General features: G+C 44.2%; 1 protein-coding gene across 2 annotated transcripts in view; it reads left to right on the top strand.

Annotated features, from left to right (window-relative positions):
* Nucleotides 1-22,246, top strand: part of LOC139583229 (SH2/SH3 adapter protein Nck1-like) — a 112,596-nt gene extending 90,350 nt beyond the window's left edge. For both annotated transcript variants that reach the window (XM_071414073.1, XM_071414075.1), the window contains 2 exons: nt 18,655-19,409; nt 21,561-22,246. In XM_071414073.1, the coding sequence (XP_071270174.1) occupies nt 18,655-19,409; nt 21,561-21,761 (956 nt within the window). In that variant the 3' untranslated portion in view covers nt 21,762-22,246. The remainder of the gene's footprint in view (nt 1-18,654; nt 19,410-21,560) is intronic.
* Nucleotides 22,247-24,263: the final 2,017 nt, after the last annotated feature.

The raw sequence follows: 24,263 nt of genomic DNA on the forward strand, positions 1-24,263 counted from the left end.
TTTTAGTCTTTCTTTCACTGACTGACATATCTGTAACACACACTTCTATGTGAATTTGGTCTGGTAAAAAAAAACTAAAAAAGTTTTGCGGTTATAGTTTTTCCTTAACGATAAGGATCCCAACTAAACGTTTAAACGTTCACACCCCTATTCCTGACATGTATTGACACGGGGCCGAATACTTATTTAATCAAGATACATTAGTGTTTTATTTTTTCATTCATTAAAAAAAATGTTTTTCATCCACTTTTGACAGAAACGTATAATTAAATCCATCTTATTCCCACTTTGTAACAATAAAATGTGAACAAATCCAAGTTTGTTGAGTACTTATGATAGGCACTGTATGGGTCTACCAGAGTGGTGTATCTCAGACTGGCTGACGTGTGTGTTGGTGTAGCCAGAGGAAGAGCCCTGGAATGAAGGGAAGTGGAGGGGTCAGGAGGTCCCACGTAGACAAAGGACAGCTGGGGAGGAGAGGATGAGAAGAGGGAGGAGAGGATGAGAAGAGGGAGGAGAGGATGAGGAGAGGGAGGAGAGGGAGGAGAGGAGATGGTGTTATGGAACTATAGACTTCCTGTCTCATACCCGTTAGTCCTTAACTTTCTTCTCCTACCTCCTTTTCTTCTCTCTCTCTGTCCCCTTTTCTTCTTCTCTCCCTCTGACCTGCCTCAGTTCATCGAGAGAATAACACAGGAGATGAGGAGGGGAAGGAGCAAGCATTATTCACGTCCAAACCCTCTGATTGGAGGGGAAGGAGCAAGCATTATTCACGTCCTAACCCTCTGATTGGAGGGGAAGGAGGAAGCATTATTCACGTCCAAACCCTCTGATTGGAGGGGAAGGAGCAAGCATTATTCACGTCCAAACCCTCTGATTGGAGGGGAAGGAGCAAGCATTATTCACGTCCAAACCCTCTGATTGGAGGGGAAGGAGCAAGCATTATTCACGTCCAAACACTCTGATCGGAGGGGAAGGAGCAAGCATTATTCACGTCCTAACCCTCTGATTGGAGGGGAAGGAGCAAGCATTATTCACGTCCTAACCCTCTGATTGGAGGGGAAGGAGGAAGCATTATTCACGTCCTAACCCTCTGATTGGAGGGGAAGGAGGAAGCATTATTCAAGGTGGTCCCTGTAGTAGAAGGTGGTCCCTGTAGTAGAAGGTGGTCCCTGTAGTAGAAGGTGGTCCCTGTAGTAGAAGGTGGTCCCTGTAGTAGAAGGTGGTTCCCTGTAGTAGACGGTGGTTCCCTGTAGTAGACGGTGGTTCCCTGTAGTAGACGGTGGTTCCCTGTAGTAGACGGTGGTTCCCTGTAGTAGACGGTGGTTCCCTGTAGTAGAAGGTGGTCCCTGTAGTAGAAGGTGGTTCCCTGTAGTAGACGGTGGTTCCCTGTAGTAGACGGTGGTTCCCTGTAGTAGACGGTGGTTCCCTGTAGTAGACGGTGGTTCCCTGTAGTAGACGGTGGTTCCCTGTAGTAGACGGTGGTTCCCTGTAGACGACGGTGGTTCCCTGTAGACGACGGTGGTTCCCTGTAGTCGACGGTGGTTCCCTGTAGTAGACGGTGGTTCCCTGTAGTAGACGGTGGTTCCCTGTAGTAGACGGTGGTTCCCTGTAGTAGACGGTGGTTCCCTGTAGACGACGGTGGTTCCCTGTAGTCGACGGTGGTTCCATGTAGTAGACGGTGGTTCCCTGTAGACGACGGTGGTTCCCTGTAGACGACGGTGGTTCCCTGTAGTCGACGGTGGTTCCCTGTAGTAGACGGTGGTTCCCAGTAGTAGACGGTGGTTCCCAGTAGTAGACGGTGGTTCCCTGTAGTCGACGGTGGTTCCCTGTAGTCGACGGTGGTTCCCTGTAGTAGACGGTGGTTCCCTGTAGTAGACGGTTGTTCCCAGTAGGCAGAGCAGAGGGGCAGTGGTTAGCTTTTGAAGTGACATCTCAAGGATGATCAATGGAAACAGGATGCACCTGAGCTCAATTTCGAGTCTCATAGCAAAGAGTCTGAGTACTTATGTAAATAAGGTATTTCTGTTTTAGTTTTTTAAATAAATTTGAACAATTTTCTAAAAACCTGTTTTCATTATGGGGTATTGTGTGTGTGTGTATATATAGATATATATCGTGGCTTGCGACAATATTCACCTCCCTTGGCATTTTTCCTTTTTTGTTGTCTTACAACCTGGAATTAAAATTGATATTTTGGGAGTTTGTACCATTTGATTTACACAACCCTGACCTGTTCACCGGACGTGCTACCTGTCCCAGACCTGCTGTTTTCAACTCTCTAGAGACAGCAGGAGCGGTAGAGATACTCTTAATGATCGGCTATGAAAAGCCAACTGACATTTACTCCTGAGGTGCTGACTTGCTGCACCCTCGACAACTACTGTGATTATTATTATTTGACCCTGCTGGTCATTTATGAACATTTGAACATCTTGGCCATGTTCTGTTATAATCTCCACCCGGCCAGCCAGAAGAGGACTGGCCACCCCTCATAGCCTGGTTCCTCTCTAGGTTTCTTACTAGGTTTTGGCCTTTCTAGGGAGTTTTTCCTAGCCACTGTGCTTCTACACATGCATTGCTTGCTGTTTGGGGTTTTAGGCAGGGTTTCTGTACAGCACTTTGAGATATCAGCTGATGTACGAAGGGCTATATAAATACATTTGATTTGATTTGACATGCTTACCACAAAAAAAAAATACATTAAACTAGAGTGTGCATAACTATTCACCCCCTCAAAGTCAATACTTTGTAGAGCCACCTTTTGCAGCAATTACATCTGCAAGTCTCTTGGGGTATGTCTCTATAAGCTTTGCACATCTAGCCACTGGGATTTTTGCTCATTCTTCAAGGCAAAACTGCTCTAGCTCCTTCAAGTTGGATGGGCTCTGCTGGTGTACAGCAATCTTTAAGTCATACCACAGATTCTCAAATGGATTGAGGTCTGGGCTTTGACTAGGCCATTCCAAGACGTTAAAATGTTTCCCCTTAAACCACTCGAGTGTTGCTTTAGCAGTATGTTTAGGGTCATTGTCCTGCTGGAAGGTGAACCTCCATCCCAGTCTCAAATCTCTGGAAGACTGAAACAGGTTTCCCTCAATAATTTCCCTGTATTTAGCGCCATCCATCATTCCTTCAATGCTGACCAGTTTCCCAGTCCCTGCCGATGTTTTGGGAGTCTCCCACATTTGCCTATTTTTTTCTTTAAGCAATGGCTTTTTTTCTGGCCACTCTTCCGTAAAACCCAGCTCTATGGAGTGTACAGCTTAAAGTGGTCCTATGGACCGATACTCCAATCTCCGCTGTGGAGCTTTGCAGCTCCTTCAGGGTTATCTTTGGTCTCTTTGTTGCCTCTGATTAATGCCCTCTTTGCCTGGTCCGTGAGTTTTGGTGGGCAGCACTCTCTTGACAGGTTTGTTGTGGTGCCATATTCTTTCCATTTATTCATAATAATGGATGTAATGGTGCTCTGTGGGATGTTCAAAGTTTCTGATATTTTTTTATAACCCAACCCTGATCTGTACTTCTCCACAACTTTGTCTCTGACCTGTTTGGAGAGCTCCTTGGTCTTCATGGTGTCGCTTGCTTGGTGGTGCCCCTTGCTTAGTGGTGTTGCAGACTCTGGGGCCTTTCAGAACAGGTGTATATATACTGAGATCATGTGACAGATCATGTGACACTTAGATTGCACACAGGTGGACTTTTTTTAACACATTTTGTGACTTCTAAAGGTAATTGGTTTCACCAGATCTTATTTAGGGGCTTCATAGCAAAGGGGGTGAATAGTGCATATGCAGGCACCACTTTTCCGTTTTTTATTTTTGAGAATTTTTATTTTTTAAGTAATTTTTTTCATTTCACTTCACCAATTTGGACTATTTTGTGTATGTCCATTACATGAAATCCAAATAAAAATCCATTTAAATTACAGGTTGTAATGCAACAAAATAGGAAAAATGCCAAGGGAGATTAATACTTTTGTGAGGCATGTGTTTCTCAAACTAGACACTCTAACGTACTAGTCCTCTTGCTCAGTTGTGCACCGGGGCCTCCCACTCCTCTTTCTATTCTGGTTAGAGCCAGTTTGTGCTGTTCTGTGAAGGGAGTAGTACACAGCGTTGTATGAGATCTTCAGTTTCTTGGCAATTTCTCGCATGAAATTGCCTTCATTTCTCAGAACAAGAATAGACTGACGAGTTTCAGAAAGGTCTTTGTTTCTGGCCATGTTGAGCCTGTAATCGAACCCACAAATGCTGATGCTCCAGATACTCAACTAGTTTAAAGAAGGCCAGTTTTATTGCTTCTTTAATCAGCCCAACAGATTTCAGCTGTGCTAACATAATTGCAAAAGGGTTTTCTAATGATCAATCAGCCTTTTAAAATGATAAACTTGGATTAGTTAACACAACGTGCCATTGGAGCACAGGAGTGATGGTTGCTGATAATAGGCCTCTGTACGCCTATGTAGATATTCCATTAAAAATCAGACGTGTCCAGCTACAATAGTCATTTACAACATTAACAACGTCTACACTGTAATTTCTGATACATTTTATGTTATTTTAATGGAGCAAAAATGTGCTTTTCTTTCAAAGACAAGGACATGTCTAAGTGACTCCAAACTTTTGAACGGTGTGTGTGTGTGTGTGTGTGTGTGTGTGTGTGTGTGTGTGTGTGTGTGTGTGTGTGTGTGTGTGTGTGTGTGTGTGTGTGTGTGTGTGTGTGTGTGTGTGTGTGTGTGTGTGTGTGTGTGTGTGTGTGTGTGTGTGTGTGTGTGTGTGTGTCTGTGATGGGATATATTATAGACAGGCATAGCAGCAGGGAAGACACTTTTATTACAGCAATCATGAGGATAATGCACTTTCCTGTTTAACAAATGCATGGTTTTATCCGCCCCCAAAAATTACGTTTTTATTTAGGTGACCAGGGAAAATGTGCAGGTCGCACCAGTGCGACCAATATCACACAGCCAAGTCAAAGGGTCACAAAATGGGACTAAATGGTCACAGTCTGGAGCACTGTGCAGGAAATTAGTGTGCAGGAAATTAGGAAATTAGCTTTAAAACTGCAAAGGTATCTCTTAGCTCCATGCCAAACTGTGTAGATTTGCACAGAATTTGCTTTAAAACAGCACAATGTTATCTACTCTGCTAAGATCCCTTAACCTATCTAGCTAATAGACTTAGTTTACACTTCCAATCAACTGGGGGAGGTCAAAATAATTAACTGTCTACCAAATCTATTCATTTTAAAATGTTGATTACTTTATATTGGAAAATGAAAAAATAAAATGAATAGATTTGGTAGACAGTTTATTATTTTGTTGATTACAGTGATCCCTCGCCACTTCGCGGTTCACTTATCGCGGATTCGCTATTTCGCGGATTTTCATAATGCATTTTTTTTTTTTTTTTGGTGCATTGTGCTCTGCATTCTGATTCGCTAAAAACTCACTCCCGCTTCTTGTATCAAAACATGCTACGAATTGTGCTATCATTTTGTCGTCTCGTGCAGTTATGTGTACGTACATAAAACAGCTTGGCAAATTTACATTAAGTTGGCCAGGAAGGAAGGAAGGACTAACGCTTGGTCGCTTAGCAACCATGGTGCGAATGGCCACTGAACTTAAGCGAGTAGCTGAGGAATGGGACCCTTTGATGAGCCGTTCATTACAGTTCTCCAACGTAATCGATGGTGGCATGTCGGTGTACAAGGATCTTTTTGCAAAGAAGAAAAAAGAGCGACAACAGCTGCCTATCACTATGTTCTTCTCCCGAACAAACCGAGGGCTTCAGAAGAAGAGAACACTGCAGAGCGCAGTCAGGATGCAGCGGCCCAGTCTGAAGAGCAGTGAAACGGCCTACACGTGAGTCACTGTATTTGTATACATGTAATAGTTGCTAATTGTAAAAAAAAAAAAAGTTTTCTATTTCGCGGATTTCACTTATCGCGGGTCATTTTCGGAACGTAACCCCCGCGATAAACGAGGGATTACTGTACTTGCCATTATCATTCACCTGATGATAAGACAAGATGTTACTTGGACTTTTTTGCTAACATATTTTCGTGGTCTCTGGGTTACCGGTTTGTGTGGGCAGCTGGCCCTGGGAAAGAAACGTTTAAACTGGCCTAGATTCCTCCTCTTATCTTCCACCAAGCTCATCTCCCTATCACTCCAGAGGATTCAAACTACCATTCACCTCCATAACTGCCTGATAGTAGCATGGCAGGGAGAGTGTGAGGGACTGAGCATCCAGCCAGGCAAATTCAGCATTCAGTCTCTGCTTCCATGCTGTTTTAATGCAAAGTGGTTGTTTTGAATAGTGGAGGAAGAGCTAAGTCAATTCCCTTAATGCTCAGTGTGATAACACTACTTTCACCTTGGTACACTTGTAGAAAAAAAGTTTTATGTAAAGCCAAGTTCTATATATGACACCCTAAAGATCCAATATAAAACCAAGTTCTATATATGACACCCTAAATATCCAATATAGAACCAAGTTCTATATATGACACCCTAAAGATCCAATATAGAACCAAGTTATATATATGACACCCTACAGATCCCATATAGAACCAAGTTCTATATATGACACCCTAAAGATCCCATATAGAAACAAGTTCTATATATGGCACCCTAAAGATTCAATATAGAACCAAGTTCTATATATGACACCCTAAAGATCCCATATAGAACCAAGTTCTATATATGACACCCTAAAGATCCAATATAGAACCAAATTATATATATGACACCCTAAAGATCCCATATAGATGCCCCATTGAAACAGAAAAGGGTGTACAGTGCTTTCAGAAAGTATTGACACCCCTCAACTTTTTCCAAATTTTGTTGCGTTTCAGTTTGAATTTAAATAGCGATTTTTTTTTGTCATTGGCCTGCACACAATACATCATAATGTCAAAGTGGAATAATGTTTTTTTAAATTTTGACAAATGTAATAAAAAAAGATAAGCTGAAATGTCTTGAGTCAATAAGAATTCAACCCCTTTAAAGGGGAATTTCGGCTTGTTTTCATCATGTCTGAGGTATTTCTAGGACAGTGAGGAAGGCAAGGTCAGGGCTTCTCACGCTGAATGATACACCCTTTGACGAATTCCGAGATTTAAAAATAAATGTAGTCCTGCTTTGTGGCATTTCGCAAAGACTCGGTGTTATGTTTATCGCACTATACGTTTTTGTTGTGTAGATATGATTATCCATGTTTGATAGAGCCTTTGGACGTCTTTCAGCCATGTTCCTACCGGCGGATTCATTGCTAAATATCCAAGCAGACAGTTATTTTCCCTGTAAGTCACCGAGCTAACTTTAGTTTGTCTACTGAAACCCATATTGTGTATTGCTGGCTGACATACATGGGAAATCAAATCATCTTTCTGTTTGCTAACTTAGCTAGCTAGATAACCAACTACCAGTAACCATATCTATGACTAAAAATAGAAGAGGTTTTACAATCAGAGATCTTTTGTATCTCGATTGTAAACACCTCTTCTCATTTTAGTTGTAGATATGGCTACTAAACAGCAAGCTACAATGTTACAACCAGCCACCTAAAGCTAGGTTTGTCAGCAAATGTTAGCACATGACTGGAGTTGGCTAGCTAGTTAGCCTGGTGCCTGCTAACTTATGCGCCACGCCTCAAATTTGTAACTTGTTCGCAAATGTGTAACATCAGCAACTAAATAATTTTACCAGCTAGCTACGTGAGATAATGGATGAGGGTTGACATTGAAATACATCCGTGGTCATAATCATAACCAATCTCACTAAATTACAGGCATGATGCAAGATAGGATTCCAAACAGATATAAATAACAAGTATTGTATATCCACCAAGCTAGCTAGCTAAGTTTACTAGCAAACAGTGAGGAGAAACAATATTAGAACAATTTACTGTTCTAAAACTGTAACTATAAAAAATATTTGCCTGAGCATGCCTGATAGACATGGCTATAGGTAGATACTGTCTGCCTACCTACCTAGGCTCATTTGTATGTTCTGGTCACTGTGCAATGGTTGAGGGTTATGCCATATCTCTTCCTATTAGGGTAGATATTTTTCTAAATGTAATTCCTGTGCCTGTGCACATTTATGCATGTTCAACTAGTCCCTAATGTTAAAGTTAAGCTGGCATGGTTCAACTGTTATTCAAACTGTACAATAGAGTATAGTTTTTGCCTTCCAGACAATACCTTGTGGTGCCTGGGCTTCTTCCTGGAGTGGATTCTAGATACTGAAACAGAATTCCTTTGCCTGCGTGTGTCATTGTAGCAGAACTGTATCCAGTGAAGGGTATTCCTTTCGAGAGATTAGACATTATGCTGGATTTCAAGCAGATGACTCATGAGCAGCTGAATGGCAGTTTGATCATGACAACACTCCTCCCACAGCTGTGCAAGTATACCGTGAACTTAGTGTGTTCCTTTGTGAATGGCAGTTTCATCATGACCACCTCTCCCATCATCTGCTGATCACCAGTTATCTTAGCCACAGACTGTTACACCAGTTAGTGTGATTTTACCACAGATTGTTGGTGTCCATTACTGGAAGTTAAATGATAGCTACTGTTTGGTGTAACATAGAGAATTTTCAACCAACCTTAGCCATGTCGTCTTCGTCCTTGAGTCGGGGAAACAGGAGTCTCACAAAACGTCTGTGTTTAAATTTTAAAAATGCTGTTATTAAAATAAACACATTTTTTGCTCCATAAAGTAATCCAACAAGGTGTGCGCCACCATCGTGTCTATTTCAAGTCTTCTCACTCATTGATCGAAACATGTCTCTGTCATCAGGACATGCAGTATTTTGGGTTGGACACCCACCTGTCGCAAAACTTTTTGGGTAAATCATATTATCTGCTGTAATAATGTGTAGCTACAGTTCTCTGCACTTGTGTGTCTCTACACCTGAGACACACTCGGACACGCTGAACTACACTGTTCATAATATATATGTTTTACTTTTACCATATAAAATTCTTGTTGAATACCCAGTTCTCTTGAGTTAGCATTAAATAGTTTACACTTCCCTGTATTTTAGAATTTGACAAATAAACAAGCATTCTTTGGCTATCTGAATGTCCGGCATCTGTTTGGTGCTACAGAGCCCTGTACAGCTTATTTAAATATCTTCTGTGAATCCATAAGGGCTGATACATTTCAAAGATTAATAAAAATTATCCATATTTATTTGATGGTTGTTCTAAATCAGTACACTCCAACCCTGTTCCTGGAGAGCTACCCTCCTGTAGGTTTATAGGACGGTCTCTCTCCAGGAACAGGGTTGGAGTTAAAACCTACAGGAGGGTATTTCTCCAGGAACAGGGTTGGTGTTAAAACCTACAGGAGGGTATCTCTCCAGGAACAGGGTTAGAGTTAAAACCTACAGGAGGGTATCTCCAGGAACAGGGTTGGAGTTAAAACCTACAGGAGGGTATCTCTCCAGGAACAGGGTTGGAGTTAAAACCTACAGGAGGGTATCTCTCCAGGAACAGGGTTGGAGTTAAAACCTACAGGAGGGTGGTTCTCCAGGAACAGGGTTGGAGTTAAAACCTACAGGACGGTAGCTTTCCAGGAACAGGGTTGGAGTTACAACCTAGAGGAGGGTATCTCTCCAGGAACAGGGTTGGAGTTAAAACCTACAGGAGGGTAGCTCTCCAGGAACAGGGTTGGAGTTAAAACCTACAGGAGGGTATCTCTCCAGGAACAGGGTTGGAGTTAAAACCTACAGGAGGGTTTCTCTCCAGGAACAGGGTTGGAGTTAACACGTCTCACCAAGCACTCTGTGTGTGTGTGTGTGTGTGTGTGTGTGTGTGTGTGTGTGTGTGTGTGTGTGTGTGTGTGTGTGTGTGTGTGTGTGTGTGTGTGTGTGTGTGTGTGTGTGTGTGTGTGTGTATTGGTATGACGGGGAGGTCAGAGCTTGCCTGGTCTGCCAAGACATTCCTGTCTGGTAACACCATTTTCACCGCTGGCCCTGCCAAAGATCAGCTCAGCTTCCCTGGCTACTAGGGTGTAACCCGCCTGGCTAGGCTACGCGAGGTAGAGCTGGCTAGGCTACGCGAGGTAGAGCTGGCTAGGCTACGCGAGGTAGAGCTGGCTAGGCTACGCGAGGTAGAGCTGGCTAGGCTACGCGAGGTAGAGCTGGCTAGGCTACGCGAGGTAGAGCTGGCTAGGCTACGCGAGGTAGAGCTGGCTAGGCTACGCGAGGTAGAGGTCAGGGGTCCAGCGCAGCTAGTAAGCTCCAGGCTGGGCAGAGAGGCTGGATGAGGAACCACTAGACTGGGCAGAGAGAGGCTGGATGAGGAACCACTAGACTGGGCAGAGAGAGGCTGGATGAGGAACCACTAGACTGGGCAGAGAGAGGCTGGATGAGGAACCACTAGACTGGGCAGAGAGAGGCTGGATGAGGAACCACTAGACTGGGCAGAGAGAGGCTGGATGAGGAACCACTAGACTGGGCACTTTGGGGGAAATCGATAGTTCCATATCGGGGGGGGGGGGTATTTTTGACGATATATTTTGTCGTATCGTTTTGCTAGATAGCTGTACCTACACCAAAAACTCCAGTATGTTTTTTTCATAGCTTCTTCTCCTTTCTTTAAAAAAAAATAGTGAGCCAATTTGTTTTAGCACTTGTACTACCATGCCTGATCTAAACTAGTTTCCTCATGCCTCTCTCTGGTCCCTCTGCAACATGGTGCTCTTAGCAATTCAGAAATCATACAACGTAGTTATATGTCCATGGTATCGCACCGAGACAAGTAAACCAAAGATCAAAGTCAAAATCTAAAGTAACAGTCAGTATCTGGTGTGGCCACCAGCTGCATTAAGTACTGCAGTGCATCTCCTCCTCATGGACTGTACCAGATTTGCCAGTTCTTGCTGTGAGATGTTACCCCACTCTTCCACCAAGGCACCTGCAAGTTTCCTGACATTTCTGGGGGGAATTTCTGGGGGTATTGGCCTTAGCCCTCACCCTCCGATCCAACAGGTCCCAGACGTGCTCAATGGGATTGAGATCCGGGCTCTTCGCTGGCCATGGCAGAACACTGACATTCCTGTCTTGCAGGAAATCACGCACAGAACGAGCAGTACGGCTGGTGGCATTGTCATGCTGGAGGGTCATGCCAGGATGAGCTTGCAGGAAGGGTACCTCATGAGGGAGGAGGACGTCTTCCCTGTAACGCACAGCGTTGAGATTGCCTGCAATGACAACAAGCTCAGTCCGATGATGCTGTGACACACCGCCCCAGACCATGACGGACCCTCCACCTCCAAATCGATCCCGCTCCAGAGTACATGCCTCGGTTTAACGCTCATTCCTTCGACGATGATGCCGGTGATGTCTCGTGAGGACCTGCCTTACAACAGGCCTACAAGCCCCCAGTCCAGCCTCTCTCAGGCTATTGCAGACAGTCTGAGCACTGATGGAGGGATTGTGCGTTCCTGGTGTAACTCGGGCAGTTGTCGTTGCCATCCTGTACCTGTCCCGCAGGTGTGATGTTCGGATGTACCGATCCTGTGTAGATGTTGTGACACGTGGTCTGCCACTGCGAGGACGATCAGCTGTCTGTCCTGTCTCCCTGTAGCGCTGTCTTAGGCGTCTCACAGTACGGACATAGCCATTTATTGTCCTGGCCACATCTGCAGTCCTCATGCATCCTTGCAGCATGCCTAAGGCACGTTCACGCTGATGAGCAGGGACCCTGGGCATCTTTCTTTTGGTGTTTTTCAGTCAGTAGAAAGGCCTCTTTAGTGTCCTAAGTTTTCATAACTGTGACCTTAATTGCCTACCGTCTGTAAGCTGTTAGTGTCTTAACAACCGTTCCACAGGTGCATGTTCATTAACTGTTTATGGTTCATTGAACAAGCATGGGAAACAGTGTTTAAACCCTTTACAATGAAGATCTGTGAAGTTATTTGGATTTTAATCTTTAAAAGACAGGGTCCTGAAAAGGGGATGTTTCTTTTTTTGCTGAGTATATATACAGGGTCAGTTCCATATTAACACTGTACAGGGATACTGGAGTGATGGAGGTAGATATGTATAGGGGTAAGGTGACTATATACAGGGTCAGTACCATATTAACACTGTACAGGGATACTGGAGTGATGGAGGTAGATATGTATAGGGGTAAGGTGACTATATACAGGGTCAGTTCCATATTAACACTGTACAGGGATACTGGAGTGATGGAGGTAGATATGTATAGTGATGGAGGTAGATATGTATAGGGGTAATGGGACAGGGATACTGGAGTGATGGAGGTAGATATGTATAGGGGTAAGGTGACTTTATACAGGGTCAGTTCCATATTAACACTGTACAGGGATACTGGAGTGATGGAGGTAGATATGTATAGGGGTAAGGTGACTATATACAGGGTCAGTACCATATTAACAATGTACAGGGATACTGGAGTGATGGAGGTAGATATGTATAGTGATGGAGGTAGATATGTATAGTGATGGAGGTAGATATGTATAGTGATGGAGGTAGATATGTATAGTGATGGAGGTAGATATGTATAGGGGTAAGGTGACTAGGCAACAGGATATAAGATAAACAGAGTAGCAGCAGATTGTATGTGAGTGTGTGTAGAGTCAGTATAAATGTGACCCGTTTCAGGAAACTAGGCGTCTGTCTCACGTCACTACTTCAAAGGAGAGGCATTTGAATGTTTAAAAAGAAATGTAGCAATGTTTTTGGGCAGGAATGCGCCTTAATAACAAATGTGTATGCCATCTGTAAAGAGGAATACAATTGTTAAATAACAAGCCTAGTTGGTTTAGCCACGGAAAAATACAGGAACCTTCCCGCTTGCCATGATTGGCTGAGATAACGGACATGCTGAAAGATGAGTTTGGATTGGTCTGCCATGTAGTACGCTTCTTTCTATAACAGACGATGCTAATTATGTTTGGATAATCCTGTCTCATTAATAACGTTTTGCTACTGCTCTCAACATTGCTGCCCTGAAGTTAATGGCACTATCGACAAAGCTCAGTGGGAAAACGGACAACTCTCTGGAGGATGATCGTGTCATGCTGACTCTGAAAAGGAATCAGATAATGAGGGAGTCCCTGATTTTAGGTAAAAACATTTTAATTGAACACGACATTGTCGAAGTCTTCTGATGACGGTGTCACGGAAGAGGTTGACCGAGTTTTGAAATCAGTGGAATGCCCGATGGAAGCAGGAGAGAGTCCAAAAAGAGAACACAGAAAGGTGTAAAACCCCTGTCTCCGGATTACATCTTCAAAAGGGTAACCATGGCATCCGTGACAGAGAGGGAGAAGCATTCATCCATGTATATGGGTTAGAGCTACATTTTCAGATATCCGTTTCTAATTTTAACAGTAAGACACTATCTATGAGTGGTGATGGCCCCTCGTAAAATAGACAGTCAACATGGGCTATAATCTATAGTAAGTGATGCCTTCTCAACATAGCTCCTCATGTTTAACTCTCTCTGCTACTCAAGTAATGTTGCCTGATGCCAATTGTAACATCATGTGCTCATGTTTAGTAATCTCGTCTTCTTTCACCAAAGAGCACAAGCTCTCCTGAAAGGCAGGTTGTCGTTTTGAGCCCTGAGGCTGGTTGTCGTTTTGAGCCCTGAGGCAGGTTGTCGTTTTGAGTCCTGAGGCAGGTTGTCGTTTTGAGTCCTGAGGCAGGTTGTCGTTTTGAGTCCTGAGGCAGGTTGTCGTTTTGAGTCCTGAGGCAGGTTGTCGTTTTGAGTCCTGAGGCAGGTTGTCGTTTTGAGCCCTGAGGCTGGTTTTCATTTTGAGCCCTGAGGCTGGTTTTCGTTTTGAGGCCTGAGGCTGGTTTTCATTTTGAGCCCTGAGGCAGGTTGTCGTTTTGAGCCCTGAGGCTGGTTTTCATTTTGAGTCCTGAGGCTGGTTGTCGTTTTGAGCCCTGAGGCTGGTTGTCGTTTTGAGCCCTGAGGCTGGTTTTCATTTTGAGCCCTGAGGCTGGTTTTTGTTTTGAGCCCTGACCCCTCCAGAAAGATACTGTTTTTAGATTGCTGACTGTGGTAAACAGTAGGCTATAGATTATTAATTCCCACCTTCAGTTTTAGTCACAACCTGGCCCGTGGGATGTGACAAAGAACTCTTATAGGACCAGGGCACAAATAATAATATAATAATAATCAATACTTTTGCTCTGTATTTAGCCATCTTACATATAAAACATTATTTGTTCATTGAAAATGGTGAATAACTCACCATAGGTTAATGAGAAGGGTGTGCTTGAAAGGATGCAATTAACTCTGCAATGTTGGGTTGTATTGGAGAGAGTCTCAGTCTTAAATCATTTTCCACACGCAGTCTGTGCCTGTATTTAGTTTTCATGCTAGTGAGGGCCGAGAATCCACTCTCACATAGGTAAGTGGTTGTAAAGGGCATCAGTGTCTTAACAGCGCGATTTGCCACGGCAAGAAACTCTGAGCGCAGCCATATCCAGAAATCTGGCAGTGACTTCTGATTAAATTACATTTTCACAGAACAGCTTGTTTCGATGAGGCTCTCTTGTTCAGATATCGGTAAGTAGACTGGAGGCAGGGCATGAAAGGGATAACGAATCCAGTTGTTTGTGTCATCCTTTTTGGGAAAGTACCTTCGTAATTGCGCACCCAGCTCACTCAGGTGCTTCGCTATGTCACATTTGACATTGTCCGTAAGCTTGAGTTCATTTGCACACCAAAAAAAGCATACAATGATGGAAAGACCTGTGTGTTGTCCTTGTTAATGCAGACAGAGAAGAGCTCCAGTTTCTTAATCATAGCCTCAATTTTGTCCTGCACATTGAATATAGTTGCGGAGAGTACCTGTAATCCTAGATTCCGATAATTCAGGCGAGGAAAAAACATCACCCAGATAGGCTGTTCTATACTGTTGAAGTACAGTTCTAGAACACTCAGACATTACATGTATCCATCACAGTAACATTCTGTACTGTTGAAGTACAGTTCTAGAACACTCAGACATTACATGTATCCATCACAGTAACATTCTATACTGTTGAAGTGCAGTTCTAGAACACTCAGACATGTATCCATCACAGTAACATTCTATACTGTTGAAGTACAGTTCTAGAACACTCAGACATGTATCCATCACAGTAACATTCTATACTGTTGAAGTGCAGTTCTAGAACACTCAGACATTACATGTATCCATCACAGTAACATTCTATACTGTTGAAGTACAGTTCTAGAACACTCAGACATTACATGTATCCATCACAGTAACATTCTGTACTGTTGAAGTACAGTTCTAGAACACTCAGACATGTATCCATCACAGTAACATTCTATACTGTTGAAGTACAGTTCTAGAACACTCAGACATTACATGTATCCATCACAGTAACATTCTATACTGTTGAAGTACAGTTCTAGAACACTCAGACATGTATCCATCACAGTAACATTCTGTACTGTTGAAGTACAGTTCTAGAACACTCAGACATTACATGTATCCATCACAGTAACATTCTATACTGTTGAAGTACAGTTATAGAACACTCAGACATTACATGTATCCATCACAGTAACATTCTATACTGTTGAAGTGCAGTTCTAGAACACTCAGACATTACATGTATCCATCACAGTAACATTCTATACTGTTGAAGTACAGTTCTAGAACACTCAGACATTACATGTATCCATCACAGTAACATTCTATACTGTTGAAGTACAGTTCTAGAACACTCAGACATTACATGTATCCATCACAGTAACATTCTGTACTGTTGAAGTACAGTTCTAGAACACTCAGACATTACATGTATCCATCACAGTAACATTCTATACTGTTGAAGTACAGTTCTAGAACACTCAGACATTACATGTATCCATCACAGTAACATTCTATACTGTTGAAGTACAGTTCTAGAACACTCAGACATTACATGTATCCATCACAGTAACATTCTGTACTGTTGAAGTACAGTTCTAGAACACTCAGACATTACATGTATCCATCACAGTAACATTCTATACTGTTGAAGTACAGTTCTAGAACACTCAGACATTACATGTATCCATCACAGTAACATTCTATACTGTTGAAGTGCAGTTCTAGAACACTCAGACATTACATGTATCCATCACAGTAACATTCTATACTGTTGAAGTGCAGTTCTAGAACACTCAGACATTACATGTATCCATCACAGTAACATTCTATACTGTTGAAGTGCAGTTCTAGAACACTCAGACATGTATCCATCACAGTAACATTCTATACTGTTGAAGTACAGTTCTAGAACACTCAGACATTACATGTATCCATCACAGTAACATTCTATACTGTTGAAGTGCAGTTCTAGAACACTCAGACATGTATCCATCACAGTAACATTCTATACTGTTGAAGTACAGTTCTAGAACACTCAGACATTACATGTATCCATCACAGTAACATTCTGTACTGTTGAAGTACAGTTCTAGAACACTCAGACATTACATGTAACATTCTATACTGTTGAAGTACAGTTCTAGAACACTCAGACATTACATGTATCCATCACAGTAACATTCTATACTGTTGAAGTACAGTTCTAGAACACTCAGACATTACATGTATCCATCACAGTAACATTCTATACTGTTGAGGTGCAGTTCTAGAACACTCGGACATTACATGTATCCATCACAGTAACATTCTATACTGTTGAAGTACAGTTCTAGAACACTCAGACATTACATGTATCCATCACAGTAACATTCTATACTGTTGAAGTGCAGTTCTAGAACACTCAGACATTACATGTATCCATCACAGTAACATTCTATACTGTTGAAGTACAGTTCTAGAACACTCAGACATTACATGTATCCATCACAGTAACATTCTATACTGTTGAAGTACAGTTCTAGAACACTCAGACATTACATGTATCCATCACAGTAACATTCTATACTGTTGAAGTACAGTTCTAGAACACTCAGACATTACATGTATCCATCACAGTAACATTCTGTACTGTTGAAGTACAGTTCTAGAACACTCAGACATTACATGTATCCATCACAGTAACATTCTATACTGTTGAAGTACAGTTCTAGAACACTCAGACATTACATGTATCCATCACAGTAACATTCTATACTGTTGAAGTACATTTCTAGAACACTCAGACATTACATGTATCCATCACAGTAACATTCTGTACTGTTGAAGTACAGTTCTAGAACACTCAGACATTACATGTATCCATCACAGTAACATTCTGTACTGTTGAAGTACAGTTCTAGAACACTCAGACATTACATGTATCCATCACAGTAACATTCTGTACTGTTGAAGTACAGTTCTAGAACACTCAGACATTACATGTATCCATCACAGTAACATTCTATACTGTTGAAGTACAGTTCTAGAACACTCAGACATGTATCCATCACAGTAACATTCTATACTGTTTAAGTACAGTTCTAGAACACTCAGACATTACATGTATCCATCACAGTAACATTCTATACTGTTGAAGTACATTTGTTGATCATTGTATATACCATTAGTCATATGGACTTCATCCACAAGGATTCAGATGGTTTTTGAGCAGTGTAGGACTGAGGCCTATACATCTCTCCCGGTCTTCCCCAACCAGACTTCCCGAAGACGAGGTCTCATGCACCCTCCCATATAGCGTTCTTGTTTTCCTCCACAACCACCACTCAGACCCAGGGCTGTTGCCTGGCGGATTTGGTCCTCCGTCCACCACAGTCTTTAGCAGGGACACGACTGTCAGAATTCAAGGCTGTTTTCCTAGCTTCTTGAAGACTAGAGCTAAATGAGGCTTTTCCCCAAAGCCTGTTGGCAAGACCACTAGTACATCCTCCCCAAAGGCTCAACATGCTTCTAGTTGCTCCTGTTTTAATCCCTCAATTGGTGGTTACTTTGTGGCAGTATCTCCTTTTCAGAAAGATCCATCACTGAGTTTTTCTCCTTTTAGTGTTAGTTAGCTAGACTAGCTAGCCCAACTAGACCAGTGTTAGTTAGCTAGACTAGCTAGCCCAACTAGACCAGTGTTAGTTAGCTAGACTAGCTAGCCCAACTAGACCAGTGTTAGTTAGCTAGACTAGCTAGCCCAACTAGACCAGTGTTAGTTAGCTAGACTAGCTAGCCCAACTAGACCAGTGTTAGTTAGCTAGACTAGCTAGCCCAACTAGACCAGTGTTAGTTAGCTAGACTAGCTAGCCCAACTAGACCAGAGTTAGTTAGCTAGACTAGCCCGCCAGCTAGCCTAACTTTACCTCTCCAATAGCAAATTGACGAGGAAGGTGTTGTGCATGCAAATAGCGCGTATACTGTATGAGAACCAATCAAAAAGTCTGTCAAAATTTGAGCTAACCTCCCCTTTTTACAAGCCTGAGATACCAGACCAGTAAGCCAGGCTCATTAAAATATACCAGAGGCCACCAGTGTTCAGTCTATTTGGCTAACTACTCCACGTACTGAGGGAAAACACTGGCATAGAGTATTTATTGTTATATTACCGATCACACAGGTATCAGAATGTCCCTTTATAAGAGCTCATGGTGCATCTCTCCTAACAGACCATAATATAACTGTCTGAATACCCTCTCAGTAACCATAACAACCTTTCCTGTTTCCCAACAGGCATTGGGAAGGTGAAGCGTAAAACGGGGATGCGTGACACGGCCTCCAACGCAGACGCTGACATGTACTCCGACAACGGCGAGCGCCTGTACGACCTCAACCTGCCGGCGCTCGTCAAGTTCAACTACACCGCCGAGCGGGAGGACGAGCTCTCGTTGGTCAAGGGCACCCACGTCATCGTCATGGAGAAGTGTAGCGATGGCTGGTGGCGTGGGGGGTACCAGGGGCGTTCCGGGTGGTTCCCCTCCAACTACGTGACGGAGGACGCAGACGGGACAGCGGGGGGAGGAGGTTTGGGGGACCCGGCAGGGTCGCTGACTGAAAAGCTAGCGGCAGTAGTTCACAGTGCGTCTAACGGGACCCGGAGACTCCACACGGTGCAGGCGCTGTACCCTTTCAGCTCGGAGAACGAGGAGGAGCTGAACTTTGAGAAGGGAGAGGTGATGGAGGTGGTGGAGAAACCAGACAACGACCCTGAGTGGTGGAAGTGCCGTAAAGCAGACGGACAGCTGGGACTAGTGCCTAAAAACTACGTCACTGTGCTGCCTCCCCAGCAGGACTCTACTACCCAGAATGCCTCACTGGGCCCCGCGGGGCCGCCCACGCCCGACTGTGACTACATCTCTCCGGCCACGGTGGGGCGGTTTGCGGGGAAGCAGTGGTACTATGGCAAGGTGACGCGTCATCAGGCAGAGGTGGCTCTAAACCAGAGAGGAGCGGAGGGAGACTTCCTCATCAGAGACTCTGAGTCATCGGTGAGTCCTGACCGCTATCTATAACTCCATCTACAGAGCTATACAGCCGTCTGTAGAGCTTCACAGCCATCTGTAGAGGTGTATAGCCATCTAGAGAGCTATACAGCCATCTGTAGAGCTTCACAGCCATCTATAGAGCTTCACAGCCATCTGTAGAGCTATACAGCCATCTGTAGAGCTATACAGCCATCTATAGAGCATCACAGCCATCTGTAGAGGTGTATAGCCATCTAGAGAGCTATACAGCCATCTGTAGAGCTATACAGGCATCTATAGAGCTTCACAGCCATCTATAGAGCTATACAGGCATCCGTAGAGCTTCACAGCCATCTGTAGAGCTTCACAGCCATCTGTAGAGGTGTACAGCCATCTGTAGAGGTGTACAGCCATCTGTAGAGGTGTACAGCCATCTGTAGAGGTGTACAGCCATCTGTAGAGGTGTACAGCCATCTGTAGAGGTGTACAGCCATCTGTAGAGGTGTACAGCCATCTGTAGAGGTGTACAGCCATCTGTAGAGGTGTACAGCCATATATAGAGGTGTACAGCCATATATAGAGCTATACAGCCACCTGTACAGGTGTACAGCCATCTTTTGAGGTGTACAGCCGTCTGTATAGCTATACAGCCATCTGTAGAGCTTCACAGCCATCTGTAGAGGTGTATAGCCATCTAGAGAGCTTCACAGCCATCTATAGAGCTATACAGCCATCTGTAGAGTTTCATAGCCATCTGTAGAGGTGTACAGCCATCTGTAGAGGTGTACAGCCATTTATAGAGCTATACAGCCACCTGTAGAGCTTCACAGCCATCTGTAGAGCTTTACAGCCATCTGTAGAGCTTTACAGACATCTGTAGAGCTTTACAGCCACCTGTAGAGCTTCACAGCCATCTGTAGAGGTGTACAGCCATCTGTAAAGGTGTACAGCCATATATAGAGCTATACAGCCATCTGTAGAGAGCTATACAGCCATCTGTAGAGCTTTACAGCCATCTGTAGAGGAGTATAGCCATCTGTAGAGAGCTATACAACCATCTATACAGGTGTACAGCCATCTTTTGAGGTGTATAGCCGTCTGTATAGCTATACAGCCATCTGTAGCTCAGTGTAGACTTCCTCATCAGAGACATCCCACACTCATCTAGAAGTTCTAGAGCAAACGATAGGGAATCTCTTCCATCTATTTATGTCAACGTTTTAGTTGCCGTCTGTCTTTACATCTACAGTTACGTTACAGTCATAAGTAGGAGAGTTCAGCTTGTTTGCTGCCATCATTCCTGCATTGTGTTGTTTGCTGCCATCAGTCCTGCATTGTGTTGTTTGCTGCCATCATTCCTGCATTGTGTTGTTTGCTGCCATCAGTCCTGCATTGTGTTGTTTGCTGCCATCATTCCTGCATTGTGTTGTTTGCTGCCATCAGTCCTGCATTGTGTTGTTTGCTGCCATCATTCCTGCATTGTGTTGTTTGCTGCCATCATTCCTGCATTGTGTTGTTTGCTGCCATCAGTCCTGCATTGTGTTGTTTGCTGCCATCATTCCTGCATTGTGTTGTTTGCTGCCATCAGTCCTGCATTGTGTTGTTTGCTGCCATCATTCCTGCATTGTGTTGTTTGCTGCCTCCAGTCCTGCATTGTGTTGTTTGCTGCCATCATTCCTGCATTGTGTTGTTTGCTGCCATCAGTCCTGCATTGTGTTGTTTGCTGCCATCATTCCTGCATTGTGTTGTTTGCTGCCATCAGTCCTGCATTGTGTTGTTTGCTGCCATCATTCCTGCATTGTGTTGTTTGCTGCCTCCAGTCCTGCATTGTGTTGTTTGCTGCCATCAGTCCTGCATTGTGTTGACCTGAGGTTGTTAGTGTTGCTGTAGAGCTGTCAGAGGTTTTAGAGGGGGGAGGTATTAGTAGTGACATAAGGACTGTAGGAACAATGTCTCAGACCTGGGGATTGATTTCATATCGCAGGATGATTATCAACATCCCAGCTGAGCCCTGTGTTTTAACGGTCAGTTTACAGCTTTTTTTGACTCACTCTCTCTCTCTCTCTCTCTCTCTCTCTCTTTGTCTCTCTCGCTCTCGCTCTCTCTCTTTCTCTTTCTCCTCTCTGTCTCCCTCTTTCTCTCTCTCCCTCCCTTCCCCTGCTTTCCTCCCTCCAGCCCAGTGATTTCTCCATCTCTCTGAAGGCCCAGGGGAAGAACAAGCATTTTAAGGTTCAGTTGAAGGATGTTGTGTACTGCATTGGCCAGCGGAAGTTCAGTTCTCTGGAGGACTTGGTGGACCACTACAAGAAGGCTCCCATCTTCACCAGCGAGCAGGGAGACAAGCTCTACCTGGTTAAGGCCCTGGCTGCGTCTTGATCACACACTCTTAAACACACACACACAGACAAACGTACAGTAACAGACTTTTACACATCACAAGGACTTCCTGTGCGCAGGGAGCCGTGATCATTCCATTAGGAAAGGGGGAGGATGAGAGAAAGAGAGGTGGAGAGGGAGAAAAGGACATTGGACTCTCCTTTATGTAAATCATCCTATCTTACCCAGATCATCTGTTTACTTCTAGGTCATAATGCCATCTTCTAGTTATAGGCTGTTTCTGTTTATAATATATATATATATATTCTTTTAAGTTTCTTTTAAAAAAAAAAGGTGATGTTTTGAACTCAAACAACAAGGAGTCGTAGTGATGAGGCGGTTTGGTCGCCTAGCTACACATTTCAACGGACTTGTTGTGTCGTTGTCGGCCTCTTTCAACGTCGTACAACAACTGACGTGTGGTGGACAATAATCCACACTTCTCCTAACTGCTCAACCTAAATAAAAATGATTAAGTGACCAAAGTTTATTTATTGGTTTAATTTCACCCATCATAGTTATTGATACACTATATGTACAGCAGTATGTGGACACCCCTTCAAATGAGTGGGTTTGGCTATTTCAGCCACACCCGTTGCTGACAGGTGTGTAAAATCGAGCCCACGGCCATGCAATCTCCATAGACAAACATTGGCAGTAGAATAGCCTTACTGAAGAGCTCAGTGACTTTCAACGTGGCAACGTCATAGGATGCCACTTTTCCAACTAGTCAGTTCATCAAATGTCTGCCCTGCTCAACTGTATTAATGAATGAAATGTTATTTTTGTGTCAAATCACCAGTTGGCAACACATCCCTTATGGGAGTAATTGACACATTTGCAAACATTACAATAATTCACTGTGGTAACTAAATCATAATTCTTCTTCCGACGTTCTCTACGTTGCGCATCACATGAAGAGGGAAGAATAATGTAGAAATCAATACACTAAATAAGGTTATCAAACAATAATTATAGAGCAGTAAAATAATATACATACAGGATGTGCTGTTATTGTGAAGTGGAATCGGCTAGGAGCAACAACGGCTCAGCCGCGACGTGGTAGGCCACACAAGCTCACAGAACGGGACCGCCAAGTGCTGAAGCACGTAGCGCATAAAAATCGTCTGTCCTCGGTTGCAACACTTACTACCGAGTTCCAAAATGCAGCACAATAACTGTTCGTCAGGAGCTTCATGAAATGGGTTTCCATGGCTGAGCAGCCGCACACAAGCCTAAGATCGCCATGTGCAATGCCAAGCGTCGGCTGGAGTGGTGTAAAGCTCGCCGCCGTTGGACTCTGGAGCAGCGGAAACGTGTTCTCTGGCGTGATGAATCACGCTTCACCATCTGACAGTCCGACAGACGAATCAGGATTTGGCGGATGCCAGGAGAACGCTACCTGCCCCAATACATAGTGCCGACTGTAAAGTTTGGTGTAGGAGGAATAATGGTCTGGTGCTGTTTTTCATGGTTCGGGCCCCTTAGTTCCAGTGAAGGGAAATCTTAACACTACAGTATACAATGACATTCTAGATGATTCTGTGCTTCCAACTCTGTGGCAACAGTTTCCTGTTTCAGCATGACAATGCCCCATGCACAAAGCGAGGTCCATACATACTGTTTCTTAATTTTGGTTGTTGGAGGATGATTTGGGTCACGGTCAATTTCTAATTTGTTTCTGGAGCTCTGCTCTCCTATCTGTTCTGTCTAGTTGAGGTCAGAGGTTAAGGGGTCAGTGAGCTACCTAGCCAGCCAACAGCAGTGATATGATCGGGGGGGGGGGGAGTCAGTGAGCTACCTAGCCAGCCAACAGCAGTGATATGATCGGAGGGGGGGGGGGGGGGTTCAGTGAGCTACCTAGCCAGCCAACAGCAGTGATATGATCGAAGGGGGGGGAGGGGGTCAGTGAGCTACCTAGCCAGCCAACAGCAGTGATATGATCGAAGGGGGGGGGGGGGTCAGTGAGCTACCTAGCCAGCCAACAGCAGTGATATGATCGGGGGGGGGCGGTCAGTGAGCTACCTAGCCAGCCAACAGCAGTGATATGATCGGAGGGGGGAGGGTCAGTGAGCTACCTAGCCAGCCAACAGCAGTGATATGATCGGGGCGGGGGGGGGGGGTCAGTGAGCTACCTAGCCAGCTAACAGCAGTGATATGACCGGGGGGGGGTCAGTGAGCTACCTAGCCAGCCAACAGCAGTGATATGATCGGGGGGGGGGGGGGGGGGTCAGTGAGCTACCTAGCCAGCTAACAGCAGTGATATGATCGGGGGGGGGGGTCAGTGAGCTACCTAGCCAGCCAACAGCAGTGATATGATCGGGGGGGGGGGGGGGTCAGTGAGCTACCTAGCCAGCCAACAGCAGTGATATGATCGGGGGGGGGGGGGGGGTCAGTGAGCTACCTAGCCAGCTAACAGCAGTGATATGATCGGGGGGGGTCAGTGAGCTACCTAGCCAGCCAACAGCAGTGATATGATCGGGGGGGTCAGTGAGCTACTAG

This window comes from Salvelinus alpinus, chromosome 8, assembly GCF_045679555.1.
Source record: "Salvelinus alpinus chromosome 8, SLU_Salpinus.1, whole genome shotgun sequence".
Lineage (NCBI taxonomy): Eukaryota > Metazoa > Chordata > Actinopteri > Salmoniformes > Salmonidae > Salvelinus > Salvelinus alpinus.